Source organism: Ptychodera flava, chromosome 9 (genome assembly GCF_041260155.1).
Source record: "Ptychodera flava strain L36383 chromosome 9, AS_Pfla_20210202, whole genome shotgun sequence".
NCBI classification, from domain to species: domain Eukaryota; kingdom Metazoa; phylum Hemichordata; class Enteropneusta; family Ptychoderidae; genus Ptychodera; species Ptychodera flava.
In genome coordinates this window covers 42,670,551-42,690,929 of record NC_091936.1, presented here as the reverse complement: position 1 = coordinate 42,690,929, position 20,379 = coordinate 42,670,551, and the positions used below count along the sequence as shown (strand labels likewise).

At 39.5% G+C, this 20,379-nt stretch overlaps 2 protein-coding genes across 2 annotated transcripts in view; one reads left to right on the top strand and one right to left on the bottom strand.

Annotated features, from left to right (window-relative positions):
• LOC139141326 (zinc transporter ZIP12-like) overlaps window positions 1–3,510 on the top strand; it is a 17,360-nt gene extending 13,850 nt beyond the window's left edge. Inside the window, exon 13 of the mRNA XM_070710955.1 lies at window positions 1,654–3,510. Coding sequence (XP_070567056.1) covers window positions 1,654–1,791 — 138 coding nt within the window. The 3' untranslated portion in view covers window positions 1,792–3,510. The remainder of the gene's footprint in view (window positions 1–1,653) is intronic.
• A 2,656-nt stretch (window positions 3,511–6,166) lies between these two features.
• LOC139141078 (26S proteasome regulatory subunit 6A-B) overlaps window positions 6,167–20,379 on the bottom strand; it is a 48,082-nt gene continuing 33,869 nt past the window's right edge. Inside the window, exon 12 of the mRNA XM_070710652.1 lies at window positions 6,167–6,255. Coding sequence (XP_070566753.1) covers window positions 6,187–6,255 — 69 coding nt within the window. The 3' untranslated portion in view covers window positions 6,167–6,186. The remainder of the gene's footprint in view (window positions 6,256–20,379) is intronic.

Genomic DNA, 20,379 nt, shown 5'->3' with positions numbered 1-20,379 from the left:
CGGTGTAAACGCCCTCTCGCGACGACTTTTGTCCAAAACATTACCTCTGACCTATCAGCTCGAGTGCACAGTACGCATAGCTGGACTCGACACGAACCATGGAAGACAACAGATCTCTCGCTCCCGTTCAATGCCCTCCAGCTTTCAGGGGAAATAACTGGTCGGAAGATGAAGTAGCCCTCCTGATTTCCATCTGGAAAGATTCTGGGATTCAACAGATGATGGACGGCACGTCAAGAGACAGCTTAGTGTATCGTACATTAGCAGAGAAAGCCATGGCAAAGGGACTGAACAGAAGTGCCGATCAGATTCACAGAAAAGTGAAGGCCCTTAAAAGCAAAGTTTAAAGAAGTGACAGACTCAAACAGACGAAGTGGAAGAGGTAGAAGAACGATGCATTGTTTAAATGCTGAAGCAGCATGTACATGAAACGCATGGTCGATCGCCTACGGCGTTCTTAAAATTTCTTGCGTACTCGTCATGGTCAAACTGAAGTACGTTGTGTCCATGTTGCTGGCATTCCTGAGGCGACGATTGAACTGTTGAATCCGTCTGGATCGCATATGAAGGTGAAAATACAGGCGACACGCCGCTACAGTTGCGTCCTGGACATCCGCCATTGTTGTTTATATCCAACCTGTACTATAGACATATATTGAACGTAGAGGGCGCAAACACCGGTGTTTTCCTCAAAACACCGGAGGAAATTCCGTGTATGGACATAAGTAGAGATTAAGGGTTAATCCACAGGTGTTTACCAATCAAAACCGTTAGTTACCGGCGGCGTTGGTTTGGCTAGTGGGAACACAGTATAAATATAGCCTAACCTTAGCCTCTTGACTCTTTATCTATTTTACACCCCATTACAAGGACGTTTATCTCTCATATACATACATCTTGTAATTAATTAATCAACACAACTAATTATGCTAATCCGTGGATTTATCAGGGATTTTATGGGTTGGTCAACTTCGCGAAAGATAGGAAAGGTTAAATCTCTATCTTTCCAATGTTGACCAACCCTTGATAAGTCCACGGATAAGCATAATTAGTTGTGTTGACTAATTAATTACAAGATGTTTATATTAGAGATAAACGTCCTTGTAATGGGGTGCAGGTGTAAAATGAATAAAGAGTCAAGAGGCTAGGTTAGGTTATATAACCGTTTATTTTATTTACTCCGATCAGTCAGAGCATAAAGACACAGTCCCTCTATCCATACAGGGACTGTGATGAAGAAAGGGAGAGGAACTGATAGAGAAAACAGTGAGAAAAACTCAATAATAAGCTTATTGATAGTGTCTGGGTCGCCTGTGTCACTACGCTGCTACTGCTGCTTATGTTGATGATGATGATGATAATGATGATGATAATGATGATGACAAAGCCGCTGCTGCAGCTCCTGACGATGATAGCATTGGCAAGGGGGGGGGGGAGCAGAAGGAGATGAGAATAGCCAATTTGTGTCGTCATCGTCACCACCACCATCATCACCATCTTACTAAAAAGTAAATACTTTATGGTTAAATTCCATCTAACAAAAGGATGTCTTCTCTTTTATTCCCTCAAGTTCTTACACAATTAAAAAGAGCATTTAAGGTAAGCTCTGTAGCCCCGAGAAAGTAACTATTGCGTGTACTATTTCTCCTATAGACCCCCCAGATGATGTCACCGAATGTGAAGAGTGTCAAAGATGCCTGGCTAGTGTTTCTGTGGCAGAACGTTGGATTACTGACCGGAATACTCATCATATTCCTGTTAGCCTACTTTGAAGACAGTTTTCATGTCTAGACACATCAAGCCTTAAAGTATAATTACACTGGCGTCATAGATTACTCAAAATTCGTTCTAAAATAGACAACTCTTAAATACTCTCGTGATTTAGGCTTTCCACAATGTATTATCAAATATACTCGAATGAAGTTTCTTTTCTTTCCGAGGAAGGGGGTTCAAAAGGAAACTTGATAAAATTTTCCCTTGAAAGAGGATAATATCTATTATGTGTTGATCGATGTCTATAAATCGCAAAACAATTGTGAAAGAGGGCATGTACAGACGATACACAATCTTTATAGTTTGATAGATTTTGCCTCGGTTACATTTTGCAATGAGTAAACGTCGATCAATTTCGATTGCAGCAATCTGACAAACATGTACAATGTAAAGATTCAATTTTTTGAGTTTGTTTTCTGGTCAACCTAGCAATATCCTTAGTTCCTACAGCAATTCTGAAGGATTGGGACTAGTTTTGTTGCAAAATGAGTAAAACTAGGTGAAGGGTTTGGCCAACTTTCTCATTGCCTTGTTCTTTAGGTGCATCTTCGGTCAAGTCCACTTAAAAGGGACGAGCCGAAGATAGGGAAGCAAGTCGGTTGCAGTAAGGGTATATGATCACTTTAATAAATACAAACAAATTTGGTCAAGTGTCAGGCTATTGTTGTCAAGGTACGCTAAGATAATCACTATGTTAGTAGTAGGATTTGTTATGCCTAAACTTTGCTTCGGTAAATACTCAACGATATCAACGATGTGAATATACACTTCTTTGTTACTCAGTTCTTTTGTCAAAAGATGGCTAAATTTTGAATCAAACTCTTTTAAATATAATGGCTATGTAAAGCTATTTTCATGTGCATAAACGTTCAAAAGCATTGTCTGTAAAATTCCGGTGGTGGCATTCACGGGAAAGGCTTCGTACAATGATTGTTTCGTAAAATTCAAAACACCATGTATCTGTGATTTTCAACAAATAAGACGATATAGGAGAAAAATAAACCAGGAAAATCGCCCAAGTGATAATCTCTGGGAGTGGGCGAGGTAATTGCAAATACTAAACCGAGCTAATGTTGTATATGGAGCAATGAGACTGTCTGGACACATCAATGTAGTCTTGTTGTTACAGGTACCCGTTTACCTCTGCTACAGTCTGGGTCACCATCACGATAACTTTGTTGGGAAAACGAGCATATATGATGGCGTCCTCATTAAAATCTCATTTCTAGTTTAGCGCTGACATGCTGTATGTCCAAGACAATTATTTATCAGATTTTAAGGAGGTACGCTAATCCTTTCACAGATCAGTTTTTGCTTAAAGTTCCATTTTTCATAATTTTATGGTCTTAGATGATTAAAGATAACATTTTCCATGATGTTGTTAACACGCATGAGTACCCATTTTCTATGATAGTGCTACCACTGGGTTTTAAATATAGAATATCCTCACAGCATTCAGTTTAGTGTTCTCATTGGGCAGTCGGTATATTAATCATTGCAAACCGTCAATCCTAAAAGCTTTACACCTTCCTTTATAGTTATTCAAAATGAGTTTGATGAATGTCAAGCTCATTTTCTGACAATAAATGATGTGTTTGTATTGGTAAAAGTCCAGCAACGGGACAGTCTACCTAATTCATCCAGTTTTGTTTTTGTATTGCATTTGTTATGTATCTTATGCCGAATGTTTATTGATGAAAATAAACACAGAAACTTCATTTTTACTCTGCAGAGTGTAACCACACGTCTACACTTGATTTTTTTTCTTTTTTTTTAATGTCACACAAGCTGAAAGAAAGATACAGAAATCCTTCCAGTTCTCGATTTTTTTCCATTTATTTAAATTCATACTTTTCACGCTTCGCTTCGATAAAGTTAGTGAGCGATGTGTGAAAGTGAGCGTACGAGCGTGAATGCTTCACGAACTCTACAGCGTGTGGAGAGGTCACAGTCAGAAATTGTAACAACTTTAGCTCGGTTATTGAACCAATCTTTTTTGATATTGGGGATTTGGCTGATTTGGCCGAGCGGTTTTGTCTGTGGCTTCTCAGCTCCGCTAGGTGACTGGGTACCGTACGTTGTGAGCTCGAACCCGATTGGAACCACCGTATTTCCTGAAGAAAAACTTTTAAGTCCGTGACCTTATCTAGGAAATGTAAGAAAAAAATGTAGTCAAATAAAAGTGGAACAAACTCTCAACTTCTGAGGCATTTGAATATCGTTGAAAAATGAAAATAGGGCAGAGTTAAGACAAAAATATGATTAGTATGTCTACTAACAAGAATGTATTCCTTGACTCAGGTACATGTGATTGTAACTGATGAGTATTGTTCATGACTGATACTGCTACACAGTTTCTTTATTAATGTAACACTGCACACTGACCTTTGAAGAGCTGCATAAACTGATTTATTACACCTCACTCATTCAGCGTGCACTGCCATTGGTTAAACACGACTCGCGTGACATGTAAAAGTATACACATATTGACTGGCCATGAGGGCAACAGCATACGTCTGTACCCCGAGGGACTGTGAGTCACCCCCAAAACAGACTGTTTCCCGAGGCCGTAGGCCGAGGGAAACAGTCTGTTTTTGGGGGTGACTCACAGGCCCGAGGGGTTAAAGACGTATGCTGTTGCCCTCATGGCCAGTCAATATGTGTTTTGTAACACATCTCATCCGTAGCCATGCATAAGAACGTACTATACACAAAACTTGTCTCATGTAGCCTAGGCCTATGATGTAATATGTGGAGTGGTTCAGTAAGAAAACGTTTTTCCCAACAGGATCGCAATACTTCTGCAAAACGTTCAATGCACTTTTCAGTTTTCGTCCGTTTCGAGTCCTTGTTGGAAACCAAAGCATTCAATTCTTCTTCAGAAAGTAGGATAAACCAAAAAAATCTCGACTATCGTTTCGATCGGCCGCAGACGACATCTTTGTTTACATTCCGGTCGACGGTCCGCGCACGCGTCAATGTCGTTTTTGACGTCAGCGGGCATCATTTTTCGGAACTGATGCCTGGCAGGCAACAGTTCCAACAAATGATGCCTGATGACGTCGTTTACGTGGATCAGCACAAAAAGAATGCATCCCACGTGACTATCAACTGGCGAATTAGAATACAGACTGCGGATGAGGTGTGTTACAAAACGTGATGATGCCCTCTACGAATGTGATGATGCCCTCTGCATTTAATATTATATGGATGACGTCATTTTACTTACTGCGCATCCTTTCTGCGCGAAAAAAATTGTCGTTCGCTTGTTGTACTTTGCAGTCGGCAACTTATGGCTGCGAAACGTCATGCAGAGCTGTCACCGACACAGTTAGACGATATTTTGATGCAAATAAACAGCAAACGAACGAAAATGGCAACAAGCAATGCAATTATTGTGTTCAGCGACTATGCAAGCAACAAATTTGGATACGCCACCGAGGAGATCGGCAAACTTTAGCGGCAACCCTAGACTCGGCACTGACAACATTTTACGCGGAGGTCCGGACTCAGAAGGCGAACTTTACTCGAAGAAGTCTTTGTGTTTTTGTTTTTTTGCAGGTTTGCTTGTTCGGTGTAATAAAAATAATAACACATGAGAGCTAGGGCAATATTACGATTTTTTGCCTGCCCTCGGGCTTTTGGTCATGATCGAAATACTGATGTTCCGCTCGCCTACGGCTCGGGCATCATCAATATTTCGATCATGACCACCAGCCCTTGGGCAGGCAATAAATCGTGATATTGCCCTCGCTCTCATGTGTTATTATTAAAATGTTATCAAGGAATGCTTTGATGTCTCACACAGTTAAGTGCATCTTCCAGAATTGTAGGGTTATTTTCTGCCAAAATAGTATTTACATGACTCGGTGTCTATTTGAGCACAAGAAAATTAATGTTTATATCATGACACATCCATGACATCAATCAGCCTGTAGTATGGTTTTGAAACTTCAGCAACTACTTTTGAAAGCCAAGTTTTCCAATCTAAGTATGGTACACTAGAAAGATGTTGATGCACAAAGCAACTGTAACTGAAGGGGTAGCAGCCACATTAGTCTTTCTTCAAATGATCCTTTCCTGTGAGATGCCCACCACAATGGACAATTTTACAATCTCACGTTGTCAATGGAAAAAATTCAACTCAAAGCACTCTCTGAGTGTTTTGACTCTAAATGATTTTTTTTCATGTCAAATTATCATTTATTTCATTTCACACTGGATGAGAAGATGCTTGATGATTGGTTAACGACAGGAAACTGTTGCATTAAAAGATATGGTTTACAGGAATCAGATGTAAATTCTCAATATCAATGAAATGAAATAACAAAAAGGTTCATCATAGTGGGAGTACAGAAAGTAGAATAATTTAAGCATATAAATTCAAGTTTGCTTTCTGCTTGGCCTGCACTTCTAATATTCCATCCATGTAGTCTTCATGTGACACAATTCTATGGCTTCACGACGCAGTGCAATCATTCCCTGTAGAGGAATGACAAACAAAAATCTTAGCTATCTCTCAATGTGAACCTACCAGAAGGAATGATATTCAAATTGCTTAAAAACATCTTTTTCAGTCATTAAAATAGAAAAGATGCTCACTCTCTCATATAATGAGCTTTGATTAAAACTTAATGTGATTAACTGAATCTGAAATGACAGAGGTTTTAACAGTGGTTTTAACTTCCACACATTGAACAAGTCATTGACAATGACAGAGTCCCACTTGATAATGGGAACTTTCATTACAAGTCCTCTGAGAGGAAAGAGTACTCTTCATTAATTAGGTCTGTGATTAAAAATACTGCAATGCAGATGGGGCTTAATGGCCAAAAATGAGTTCCATTGTGGTGAAAACATAAAACCAATGTAAGCCGCCATACTAATTACAAAAGGTCAATAAAATGAATCAATTAGTACTTAATCGACAGGATTCTGCCAAACATTTTTGCGTCCTATCCTAACACTGACAGTTTATCACCGGTACCATATTTCATAAAGTTTGATGCAGTGCTTTGGACATTCACCCTAAAAACAAAATTCCATTATGTAAATGCTAACTAGCAATTATATATATATATATATATATATATATATATATATTATACTACTAGATGTCATTGATTAGCATTTACAATACTATGAGATCAAAATCTGTACCAAGTTTTATCAAATTTAACGAAGTATTTGTGGATATATCACTCTAATTAGGAAAGTTCATTACATAATGCAATTACAAATTAATTAACTTGACACTGATGAATATCTTTTTCACTGTTAAAGCAATGTGAGCTTAACATCTGTCCCAAGTTTCGTGAAATTTGATGCAGTATTTCTTGACATATCAGACTAATTATGAAAATTCAATAATTGACATGATACTGCCACATGCCGTGAAACAAATTGATGTGCACATGTATGGCATAAGTCAATGCCCTTGTGCCAACTTTGAATGATACTGGTGGAAATATGTCGGAGTTATAGCCCTGTACATGAAAAAATCGTAACAAAATGGCCACCAGGCAGCCATTATATTGCATTGGACTATGAAATCAATAGACATGCATATTTATGACATGATAGGTCAATGTCCTTGTACCAACTTTGAAAAAAAAATCAGTTGATACATATACAAATTATGGCTAAGGACATATAAAAATCATAACTAAATGGTCACAAGGCAGCCATATTACATCGGATTATGAAACCAATTGACATGCATATTTATGACATAAGTCAATGTCCTTGTACCAACTTTGAATAAAATCCAATGATACATGTCTGAGTTATGGCGAAGGACATGAAAAAAACGTTACAAAATGGCCGCACGGAAGCCAAATTGGATCATATCGTGAAACAAATTAACGTGAATATGTATGATATAGGTCAATGTTCTTGTACCAACTTTGAATCAAATCGGTTGAGATGTGCCTGAGTTTGGCTCCGTACATGAAAAAATCGTAACAAAATGGCCGCCATGCGGCCACATTGGATCGTATTACAAAACAAATCAACGTACATATGCATTACATATGAAGTAATGCTTGAACAAAGTTCGAATGAAATCGCTGCGGGCATCTCTGAGATATCTGCGTGAACGGACGGACGGACAAACGCACGCACGCACGCACGCAAGCATAGACATGACCAAACCTGTAAGTCCCCCCGGACGGTGTAGTGTCCGTGGGGACTAATAAGCATAGTCTCGTTGAGCGGAGTTACTCTGAGATTTGAGCGCGTTCTCTCCACTGCACAGCGCTGCCAATATTAATGTGTCTGCTGATGTTATCTCGATCTGTCAAAATATCCCATGAATTTAATGATAAATTTCACTACAGTCCAAGCAAGTATCAGAAGCAGTTTTAGTGCTGTCACATCAATTTCAATTGAACCAATCATAACCTCAACATAACTTGTCATCAAAATATAGCTGACAAGGGAAAACAAGTCCATCAACGCGTAACTGCAACATGTTACATGCGTTCACGTACGTAATGAATATTCGCGTTAGTGGCCTGCAGGATGCCAAGGTCGCTAGACCATTCCCGGAAATCGTCCTTTGGAAAGCAGATCAAAGCATCGATTTCATCAAGCTTGGACTGGAGTAGCCTATTTATAAAGGTTTTCGTTTTCAGCAAGATCTAAATAGCAAGCAACTTTGTTGAAATATCATAACAAATCTGCCGGCGAGCGACTGCAATTATTTAAAACAGATAGAACAGACGTATCTTAGCGTTCGACATCCGGTGACAAATACTGGAATTTAATGCGCATAAACGTTTGAGTTTTGTTCTCTTGCCTGCAAAATATCCATCGAAAGTCATCCATGGCCAGTAGTCAAGAATTCTGCACGTTTTACATTTTTTACATTTATTCATGCACGAAATACATTTTTACATTTAATACATTTTTTACATTTATTACATGAAAGGTCTGCACGAAATACATTCTTTACATTTAATATACTTTTTCAATGAATGTCCGTACGATATACATCGAACTATCGGGCCTTCGTCAGGAGGGCCGATCTGCACGTTTTACATTTTTTACATTTATTCATGCACAAAATACATTCATTTAGGCCTTCGTCGGCAAAGCCAATCGGACATCATCGGGAGTTTGGGCCGGTCTTGCACGAAATACGTTTTTTACATTTAATTCATTTTTTACTTTTATTACACGAAAGGTTGTGATGTAGTAGAGTGGAGTTATAGCGATGTAGCAGAGTTATCGCGATGTAGTGGAGTTTCCTTGGTTACTTTTCAAGGGCATGATCACTTTCCAAAATGCACCTGCATACCCAAGAGATATGCGTTTGCCCAGAACTGCACTTTTTCTTCAAAGACGCATGATCTCAAATATAGATAAGTTGCACATATACCTTGCTCTGGTGTTTGAATATACTGTGCATTTATCACAAAACTGCTGCAAAACGACCTCATCAAGTTAAATAACGTGTTGATCCGTCGTAACATCGATAGTTGACGTATTGTTACGTGCAGAGAAAACGAACAAAAGGGTGAACTCAGCAGTTTGCGTTTAAACAAAATTTATTACGAAAATAAAACTAATTGCTAAGTCAGGGATAGAGTACAAGCTTTAAAAGTGTACAGACTACTTATCTCAGCTGGGACGGCAAAGCTCCAGTCTCAGCGTTGTAACAGTCAGTCGGATGAATGAACAGTCCTTTGGCTTGCAGGCTTGAAGCTGCACAAAGTCCACAGTATAAATCCAGCGTTGGCAGTGAAGGTCTTGAAAAGTCTTGAGAATGACTACTGCTGGAGTTTAGTAACACACAAGAGACACGATCCCAAAAGTCTGACTGGAAGCTGAGCACGTCCCTTTTATAAAGGCATATAAGAACAATCTAGAACTTTTATTGACATGCTAATTACTGTTCTAAAATTATCTCTCTTACACAACTAATTAAATTTCAAGAACATTCCAAACATGACTAATTGAATTCAAGGTTGTGAGGTCACTGAGGGTAGTGACCTTGAGAATGTTCTAGACTAATTGAACTCAGGTCATGATGAGTGTGGGAGAAATGACCTACATAACACACCCCCTCTTCAAAAAAAGAAAATTTTTCAAAGAAAAATCTTTCTTTTACAAATGTAATCTTGAAAAGGATTTAAGTACTCAAATTTTGTTTTACTCTAAAGTAAAATTTCTTGAAAGTGAACAACAATAAAATTTCTTGAAAGTGAACAACAATAATTTCTAAATACGAGAGAGACAGTCTGCAATTAAATTGTCTCTGCCTTTGATATGTCTAATGTCAAGATTAAACTCCTGTAACATTAAACTCCATCTTAGCAATCTCCGATTTTTGCCTTTAAATTTCTGCAGAAAAACAAGAGGGTTGTGATCAATATAAACCACTATTGGCTGATTTGAAGAAGTAACATAAACTTCAAAATGCTGTAAAGCTAATATCAAAGATAAACACTCTTTTTCAATTGTAGAGTAGTTTCTCTGAGATTTGTTAAATTTGCGTGAAAAATAGCAAACAGGATGATCTACACCATGACTATCCTCTTGCAATAAAACAGCACCAGCAGCCGTATCACTAGCATCTACAGCTAATTTGAATGGCAAAGTGAAATCTGGTGCAGACAACACTGGGGCACTTTGCAGTATGGCTTTAAGTGTATCAAATGCCTGTTGGCATTGCTCTGACCAAACAAACTTTACTTCTTTCTTTTTAAGTAAGTTAGTCAAAGGCTCAGTAATTGTGGAGAAATTTGGACAGAATTTTCTGTAGTAACCAGCCATACCGAGAAAGCGCATCAGTTGTCGTTTGCAGTTTGGTATGGGAAAACTTGAAATGGCACTGATTTTGGCATCAACAGGTTTTACCTCACCCTGTCCTACAGTATGTCCGAGGTAAGTTACCCTAGCCCAACCAACTCAGATTTGGCAAGGTTGACAGTCAACATTGCTTGCTCAGTCTCTCAAAGAACTTCCGCATGAGCTTGATGTGTTCCTCCCAGGTGTCACTATACAGGACTACGTCGTCAACGTAAGCTGCACACCCGTCTAGCCCGGATATGACGTCGTTGATCATCCGTTGGAACGTTGCCGGAGAGTTCTTCATTCCGAATGGCATCACCTTGTACTGGAACAATCCGTCTGGTGTAACAAAGGCGGATATTTCACGAGCACGATCCGTCAGAGGGACTTGCCAAAATCCCTTCAGTAGGTCAAATTTCGTCACATACTTGGCTTTTCCCACTCGGTCGATGCAGTCATCAATCCTCGGGATTGGGAAAGTGTCTGTCTTTGTTAAAGTGTTGACCTTCCTAAAGTCCGTGCACATACGATAACTGTGATCTGATTTGGGAACAAGTATGCACGGCGAACTCCAGTTACTTTTACTGGGTCAATAAAGTCATTGTCCAGCAGGTATTTGACTTCTTCCTGGAGATATTTCGCTTTTGTTGGATTCAGTCTGTATGGATGTTGTTTTACAGGCTTACTGTCCCCAACATCAACGTCGTGATAGATAACGTTTGTCCTCGTTGGAACATCTTGAAACAGGTGTTTATATTCGTGGAGCAGTTCTTTCACCTGTTGTTGTTGTTCTGGCTGGAGGTGTGCCAACTTTGTAGACTCCAGCTTCTCCAGGATTTCTGAGTTCTGAAGCTTGACCGAGCCCAGCTTTGAGTTTAGAGTATTATCACTCAAGTCAGTTTCAGTATCACTATCTTCATAATGGTTTGAACTGACTGCACTGACAGGCTGAGTTATAGTAGGATTATCCCTATCAAAATATGGCTTAAGCATATTTATGTGACATAGCTGTTTTTGTTTTCGCCTGTCAGGTGTTATTATGATGTAATTTAAATCACTCAATTTCTTATCAATTAGGTATGGCCCAAAGTAACGAGCATGGAGTGGTTTGCCAGGAATTGGAAGTAGAACAAGAACTTTTTGACCTGGTTCAAACTTCCGTTTTGAGGTGCTTTTATCATATTTGGTTTTCATTGACTGCTGAGATGACTCAAGATTTTCTCTGGCTAATTCACATGCTTTAGAGAGTTTCGTACGAAAATCTGACACATATTGCAAAATATTCAGACAATCATCATCGTCTGATAGGAATTTCTCTTTAACGAGCTTAAGTGGGCCACGGACTGTATGTCCAAATACAAGCTCAAATGGGCTAAAACCAAGAGACTCCTGAATTGACTCTCTAACAGCAAAGAGCAAAAAATGAATTCCTTCATCCCACTGCTTCTCTGTGTCAAAACAGTAGGTCCTAATCATGTTTTTCAAAGTTGATGAAATCGCTCAAGAGCACCCTGACTTTCTGGATGATAGGCGGATGACCTATACTGTTTAATGCCTAGCTGATCCATTACTTGTTGAAAAATTCCAGACATAAAGTTGGAGCCTTGATCGGACTGGACACATTTAGGGAGGCCAAATAAAGTGAAAAATTTGACTAAAGCTCTCACTATAGTCTTTGTCTTTATATTTCTCAGTGGTATGGCTTCTGGGAACCGAGTTGATGTACACATAATTGTCAACATGTACTCATTTCCTGATCTTGTTTTTGGTAGGGGCCCAACACAGTCTATTAGTATCCTACTAAATGGTTCTTGAAATGCAGGAATTGGCTGTAAAGGGGCCTTTGGAATGGTCTGATTCGGCTTTCCTACCATTTGACATGTGTGACAAGTTTTACAGAAATGTGCTACATCCTGCCTGAGATTAGGCCAATAAAAGTGACTGAGAATTTTATGATAAGTTTTCCTGACTCCTAAGTGACCAGCCCAGGGGGTTTCATGGGCCAGGCGCAATATTTCAGCACGATAGGGCTTTGGAACCACAATTTGATGTTTTATAGCCCAATCGTCATCAACCAAAACTCTGGAGGTCTCCATTTACGCATGAGAATCCAGATTTTGTATAATAGGAAACAGAGCTATCTGAAGTTTTACCTTCATCATCTACCCTGTCAAACAAAGACAAAATATCTGGGTCTTTGTGTTGTTCTGCAATGAGATTTGATCTAGAAAATGTCTGACTTTGGTCAGCAGAAGTTTTACTGGAAGTTTCAAATCCACGAGGGATAACGGAATGATCCGTGTCAAACACCTGACTGAGAAAGGTGTCATTTAAGTCAACATCTGTGACATTATTCTTGAGAGTATTTTGATTCTCGGAAGTTCTTTGACATGGCTCGAGTAATTGCACACGAAGGAAATAAATCGGGTATCTCTTGTTCAATTGGCTCTGGATCCTGATCTAAACTAGGATTATCAGTCACAAGTGGATTAGTAATGACCTTGTCCCCAGCAAGGTCGTTTCCAAGAAGAAGGTGAATCCCTTCAAAAGGCAAAAAAGGCCTAATACCTAAAGCCACAGGTCCAGAAACAAAGTCCGAAGACAAATAGACATTATGGAGAGGAACAGGAATAAAGTCATTGCAATCTACCCCCTTAATAAGAACTTTAGAACCTGAAAATGACTTTTCAGAAAACGGCAGGGTATCTGCCAACAAAAGAGACTGGGAAGCCCCGGTATCTCTTAAATTTTGACAGGGGTAGCGGAAGAAAAATCACTAGAAAGTGATATAAAACCATCGTGAATAAATGGTTCGAAAATACCCATAATGCTATCTTGAGAAGAATTGACCTTGACCTCATTAATTGGGGATAAGAGGGGTTTAACCTCAGACAATGTGTTACACACATTATTAGACTCTAATTGAGTTGATGAAGAAATAAAGCCGGTTGGCTTAGATCCACTTTGACCACTTTGACCTTCACGTTTTCTTTTCAATTTGAAACAATCTGACATTAAATGGCCGTCTTTCTTACAATAATTACAAGAAAGTGTACCAAACTGTTTACCAGAAGGAGAGTGAGACTTGGGATCTGATGATGTGGAAGTGTCACTTGAACTCTGCGAACTGTTGTCAATTGATTTTCTAATCTCCTTTGAGAAATTCTTGCATGAAAAGGAGTTACATTTCCCTGCATTGTTAAGTTATGAAAAGGACTGGGATGGTTTGATGAGAAATGAAGTTTTCTTGGTCAATGAATAATTATCGGCCAAACGTGCAGCAACCTCCAATGTATCTGCCTTTTGTTCATTGATAAATGTCTTGATGTCACTCCGAATGCACCTTTTAAATTCCTCAATCAAAACAAGTTGTCGTAATTTGTCATAATTCTGACTGACCTTTTCAGAAGAACACCAACGATCAAACAGTTGTTCTTTTGTTCGAGCAAATTCAACATAAGTTTGATCCTTCACCTTCTCACAATCCCTAAATTTCTGACGATAAGCTTCAGGCACCAACTCATAGCCCTTGAGAATTAATTCCTTCACAGAATCATAATTGAAGCCTGCTCTACTGACAACTGAATGTAAATTTCTCTGGCTTTACCCACCAAAGCACTCTGCAAAAGCATAGACCAGGACTCCTTAGGCCAATTCAGACTCTGAGCAATTTTCTCAAAATGAAGGAAATATTTATCAACATCCTTTTCTTGGAAAGGGGGAACTAACCTGAAATGCTTAGTGATGTCAAACTTGTCTGAAGGGAAGAATTTTCCTGACTGTCCAAGCTCTAAACGTCTCATTTCTAACTGCAGTCGGTGTTCTGCTAATTCTCTTTCCTTTTCTTTTTCCTCTCTTTCTTTCTCCTTTGTCTTTCTTCCATTTGCAATTCTTTTTCTTTCATTTCCAATTCCCTCTCTTTCTGTCTTTCTTCCATTTCTAACTGCATTTGTATTTTTTCTTTTTCTAATGCCTGTCTCTCCTTTTCCATTTGTAATTCTTTTTCTTTCATTTGTAATTCTTTTTCTTTTTCTAATGCCAATTTTTTTAGCTCGAAATCTGCCTGTATTTCTAATTCCAATTTTTTGAGTTTTAAGGAAGACTCAGGCTCATAATCTTTTAGGCAGACTCCTCAAAATGGCCAGAATTAACTAAATGTTTTGCAATCTTGAACTGTATTTCTCGCTTGCGCATAGATCTTTTGACATCTACTTTAAGGAAATTGGCCAGTGCTATGAGGTTGTCTTTTCTGAGGGAATTAAATGTGTCCTGATCAAGGTCATCCATAAATTCGTCTGGCTTGAATTCCGCCATGATTGAATTTCGCTGAGTTCACAGTATACAGTAGTTTTGAAAAGGTAGGCAAAATGTTGTCAAACGGCTCAAAATATTCGTATCCCGGACAAGCCCCCAATTTGTTACGTGCAGAGAAAACGAACAAAAGGGTGAACTCAGCAGTTAACGTTTAAACAAAATTTATTACGAAAATAAAACTAATTGCTAAGTCAGGGACAGAGTACAAGCTTTAAAAGTGTACAGACTACTTATCTCAGCTGGGACGGCAAAGCTCCAGTCTCAGAGTTGTAACAGTCAGTCGGATGAATGAACAGTCCTTTGGCTTGCAGGCTTGAAGCTGCACAAAGTCCACAGTATAAATCCAGCGTTGACAGTGAAGGTCTTGAAAAGTCTTGAGAATGACTACTGCTGGAGTTTAGTAACACACAAGAGACACGATCCCAAAAGTCTGACTGGAAGCTGAGCACGTCCCTTTTATAAAGGCATATAAGAACAATCTAGAACTTTTATTGACATGCTAATTACTGTTCTAAAATTATCTCTCTTACACAACTAATTAAATTTCAAGAACATTCCAAACATGACTAATTGAATTCAAGGTTGTGAGGTCACTGAGGGTAGTGACCTTGAGAATGTTCTAGACTAATTGAACTCAGGTCATGATGAGTGTGGGAGAAATGACCTACATAACATCGCCAGTTGACGTAGATAAATCAATATTGGAATGAGTTCTCACTTGATTATCAAAGACCGTTTCGTAAATAGGTTTCGACCAAAACTATTGAACTGTCGCATTTTATAATTTGGTAGGAACGACCGTTAACTTGACAGCAATTGGATAACAAGCAGAAGATGTGGTATCGAGGGGCAGCACTCCTGTTAAAACAACTTGAAAAGCATTCGCTTCGTTATCATCTCTGTGAAGTATACGTTGCGTATCTGTTTTACTGTCGTCACATGACGGCTAAAAATCATTCGATTCTTAACTTTTAAACTTACCACTCCTATAATAGACGTGACCCCGGGATTATATTCCTTGGGTCAACACTACAGTAACGATCGATAAAAGACGCCAAGTATCTGGGAAGGAACTTTGCTCCGTTACTTCCCAATACGAAACCAACTGAGTCTGCGCAGTTCTTTCCACACATGCCTTTTCCAACTCAACATATCTGCCCGCAATCTATTTTGTTATAAAGAGTCTCGGCCTGAGATAATGGCGATATATGTAGACTTACCTAGAACACAATTAACTTGCACATTAGCACAATCAACCCTAGGAGCATGGGCCTACGGGACTATGTGCCGTATGCAATATTTGTAAATTCTGATCGACGTGTACGTCGTCAATATTGTTATAATTCCAATATTTTCTGAAGTAAAGAAAGTGCATCTCTAACTGACTAAATTATATGACTTTTTTATACTGAACAAATGCCATGTGGTAGTTGTTTGAGTTTAACGGTGAGTTCAGAGATTTTGTCTGTCATAGTTCTCTGTTCTCTGTCAAGCTGGGCATCTTACATTGCAACAAAATGTAACTTGTCTTAAAGCGCAGTGGTCGTCGCCCTGCGCATGCTCCTGAGGAGGTCCTCGCTGTTGTCAACATATCCAACATGCCGCTCTATACGTTACGGGTTGATTATAATGTTTGCGATATTGCCGCGGCAGAAGCATACCAACTTACCAAATCTAGTATTTACACGCTGTATTTAGATCACATTTGATCATGATTTTCTTCAATCAGTTGAATGGGGCTCGGCTACCGTTATCGCTCGAGCCATGGAGCATGGAGCATGGAGCTAAACACTTACCTGTACGCGTGTATATGCCAACAGACTTTCAATGAACGGGCTCTAGTCTACGACATCGCTAGCAAGAACGAGAGCTTTCATTTCAAGAGGCCCCACAGGAGTACAATTGACAAGAATGCAAGCTACAGAAATCTACGGCTGTCAGAGCAATGCCCGCTGCAGCAAGATACGTTCCTTGGTCTGCATGAACGTCCATGTCAAGAGAACGGAGTACATGGCGCGCTACACTCGGCTGTGGAGAATCCATTCTGTGGAGAATCCTGCAGAACGATTCTACCATATGATGTAATTTAATCCACTACTGATTGGCTAATCAACGGCCAAAATAAAGGTCATGGCAAGACGTCACTGGTGTAGTATAGTTGAACCAATCAGTAGTGGAAAAAATGACGTCATATGGTAGAATCGTTCTGCAGGCCGCATTTCACCGCGCTTGGTCTCAAAACACGGCCGATTTCTTCAAGATGACGCGAGTAACACATTCATCGGCGTGATTTTTGAGGAGATGGTTAAATTTGTGATCCAACTAGGTATATGGGAGTGTAGTTCTGAATGTTTTGTGCGAGCGCACGGCCAGTTGACAAATCGGATGGTGTGTTTTTTGAGTGATTGTGTTGCACACCTTGTGAGTATTTAGGTTACAGTGGCGGGCATATCGACTACGGGATCGATAGATCGATCCGAAACTCGATGTACTTAGCAGAATACCCAGCTAAGGAGCGCCTGTGGGAGAATCCAACTCCACTACGAAGTTTACCCCGTTGGGGGATGCAAACGAGAATTACGAGCACAGATATCAAGTCAAGCGAAGGTCCTTTCATAGGTCTTCTTGCTTGAAAGGGAATTCAGACCTACCCGGCAATCAGGAGGTACAACAACGAAGTTTCCGTAGCACCGGTAGGCCTACACTGCACTGGCTAGCCGTTGGATCACTGCCATGACCGTGCACAGAATCTCTCGATACGTCCCTATGTCAGTATGTGTATAGCCGTGCAATTTTCCTGCCAAATGCCGCGAAAACCCGCTCGTTTTGTCTATTGTTTCCTGTCATTTGACTATTTCTTGCCACGTATTACTAGAAAAAGTTAGAAATGGTGATCAACAGTGGGTCGCGGGCCAAGTCGTCGCGGGCTGGTATGTTGTTGGACCGGATTCTCTATATCCGTTTACGTCATCGCGGTGACCGTCTCCCTTATCGAAGCAACAGCATCTCCCGTGCATGCCCTGCTCTGGCTTGCCGATATCATGCTCTTGAGTCTAATTTTGTGTTAGGGGTGGACCATTTGATATCCTGGGGGGGGGGGCTTGGAAGATTTGGGGAAAGAAAAGATGCCAGGTGGAGTTGCTCGAAAAAAAAATCTGGCTTTAAGTGGCTGATGGAAAAACAATTATGGACCATTGCGACTCGGAAAAAAAAATCTTGGCAATTGTTCGATGCACACTGCAGCATCAATAAAATCAAGCAGTAGCTCTGGAGTTTTATAAAGCATAAACCATTTCAAGCTTGAGGAACAATAACTGAATATGAACAATTGTACAATATACATGACCTTCTGATTAGAGGAAGTATGCTGAAATTGAAATTGCTCACCAGTGTTTTCCAGAAATGTGTAAATCTGAATGTATGGATTTTGTCAAAATACCACAAGAAGAGAGACAGCCTGCAAACATTTTACTATTATCGTTTGCGTATAGAAAACTCATAACAATGAAAAAATGCGTAGAGACTCAATCCAATGCGTAATATTATTACGCATTGGATCGACTCTCTACACATTTTTTCATTGTTATGAGTTTTCTATATATACGCATGTTTAATTCGTAAATGCGAACACTGTTATAGTGACGTCTTACCAATGTTTTTCTTAACAAAAGCGAATGTGTTTTGATTAGAATTGAATGAGTTTGATGGTTTTGGGGAAACTACTATGTGGTAATGAAGAATGGGAAATGGGCAATGAAATGAGCAGACAGCAGGTGATTTAAGATTAAATATGACATCTTCACTGCAAATAAAACCATAAGTGTGTCATAAATAATACAAACAAAACAAAATCATGTTTGTTTGTTTTGTTGTATGTGAGCCACGTCTAAGACACACAACAAAAGTACTGTTTCAGTCTGTAAATGTCACCTCAGATGCCACCAGAGAAAACCATTTCCACTTCAAAATTTCATTTTTCGCCTTGCGGGAGGGGGGACACCCCCCCTCTCGCACTCCCCCCCTCGTTCGCTACGCTCACTCGCCGCTCAGTCGCTTCGCTCCCTCGCAGTCCACCCGTCTACTTTCTTAAATTACCCGGCTACTTTCAATGTAAGGACAACACTGACAAGTAATGTACATGATTTTACAAATATGTTTTTGTAAAGTGAATCAAAATTGTACATGTATTTACATATCTTTATTTAGTTTCTTGAATATAGTCTGTGTGCGATAGAACAGCATCTTGTTACTGGGTGTGAAAAACCAAGCAAACAAACATTGCACCGAAATTTGGTAAAAAAAAAATATATCTCGAAGAAGGAAAGTGAAAAAAAAAGTTGCCAGCATATGCCCTGTAGAAAAAAAATAATTCATGGTGAAGCACGTGGGAAAAAAAATTATGGCTCTCCACCAATCTTCCAAGGCCCCCCCCCAGGATATCAAATGGTCCACCCCTTAGGCATTGTGCTTGTTGCTAGTCTTCATATATATACAATGTTGATCATTTTAGTGATGTATTTTTACTATTCTGTACATAGCATTGTGTACAACCAGCGTGATCGCGCGCGATCAAACCCATTTGTTCACTGTGACTGCATGCAGTAAACTCAGTGACATAATGTGCCGAGTGTAGTGTCTCAATGTTCGTAGCCTTACATGAGTTTATAAATAGAAATACACCACTGAAGTTCGTTTCCGATCTTAATATTTTACTATTGCATGATGTTGAGTCTTACAAAGTCGTTAACAAAGTGGGGGACCGCTCCCGGCCCCATCTCACTCAGATTGAATTTCAGAAGACTTTTGGTTACAAAAACCATTTCACTCAGATTGAAGTTGAGAAGACTTATGTTTACAAAAATTAATGTTTATCAACAAAAAAATCGCGTACGCGCAGCGCGACGACCACTGCGCTTTAAACTCTTCCAGGGAAATTGCCAGTCAATATGTAACACGCTACCAAATCTGCAAAAATATATATACATGCGTGACAATTCCGCTGAGAAGTAAATACATCAGCACTTCTGAATGCTGTTAAAACATTAATGGTTAATAATATATCACGTGGCGATCACATGATGGAGTAGACCACTTTTTGCCAGGGGTGCCACTCCGAGAAAAAAATCTTTGTACGCGTCTTAACAGGGCCTATGTCAGCAGGCAGTTTTGGTCTTGAAAGTCATCACTTCATAGCTCAGGAAAATCTTCACTGACAATGTACCTGTTTCAATAAAAGTAAATAAGACTGTTACATTGAAAATGTCTTGCAGTTTCAGCTTCTCTATATCTCATTACAACTATCAACAGAGTTTCACACCCCCGGACATCAGGTACGAAGATCCCCTCGACTCGGAGATGATGTATTGCAGACAATAAAGATTTCTTTACACCTGGTACGCTGCTAGTAAGGCAACGCCCGTTAGTTTAGGAAGACTACTTTTAACTCTAAAAAAAGTTCTCTCTACATTACATCTTTGTTAAATCTCTGACAGAGAC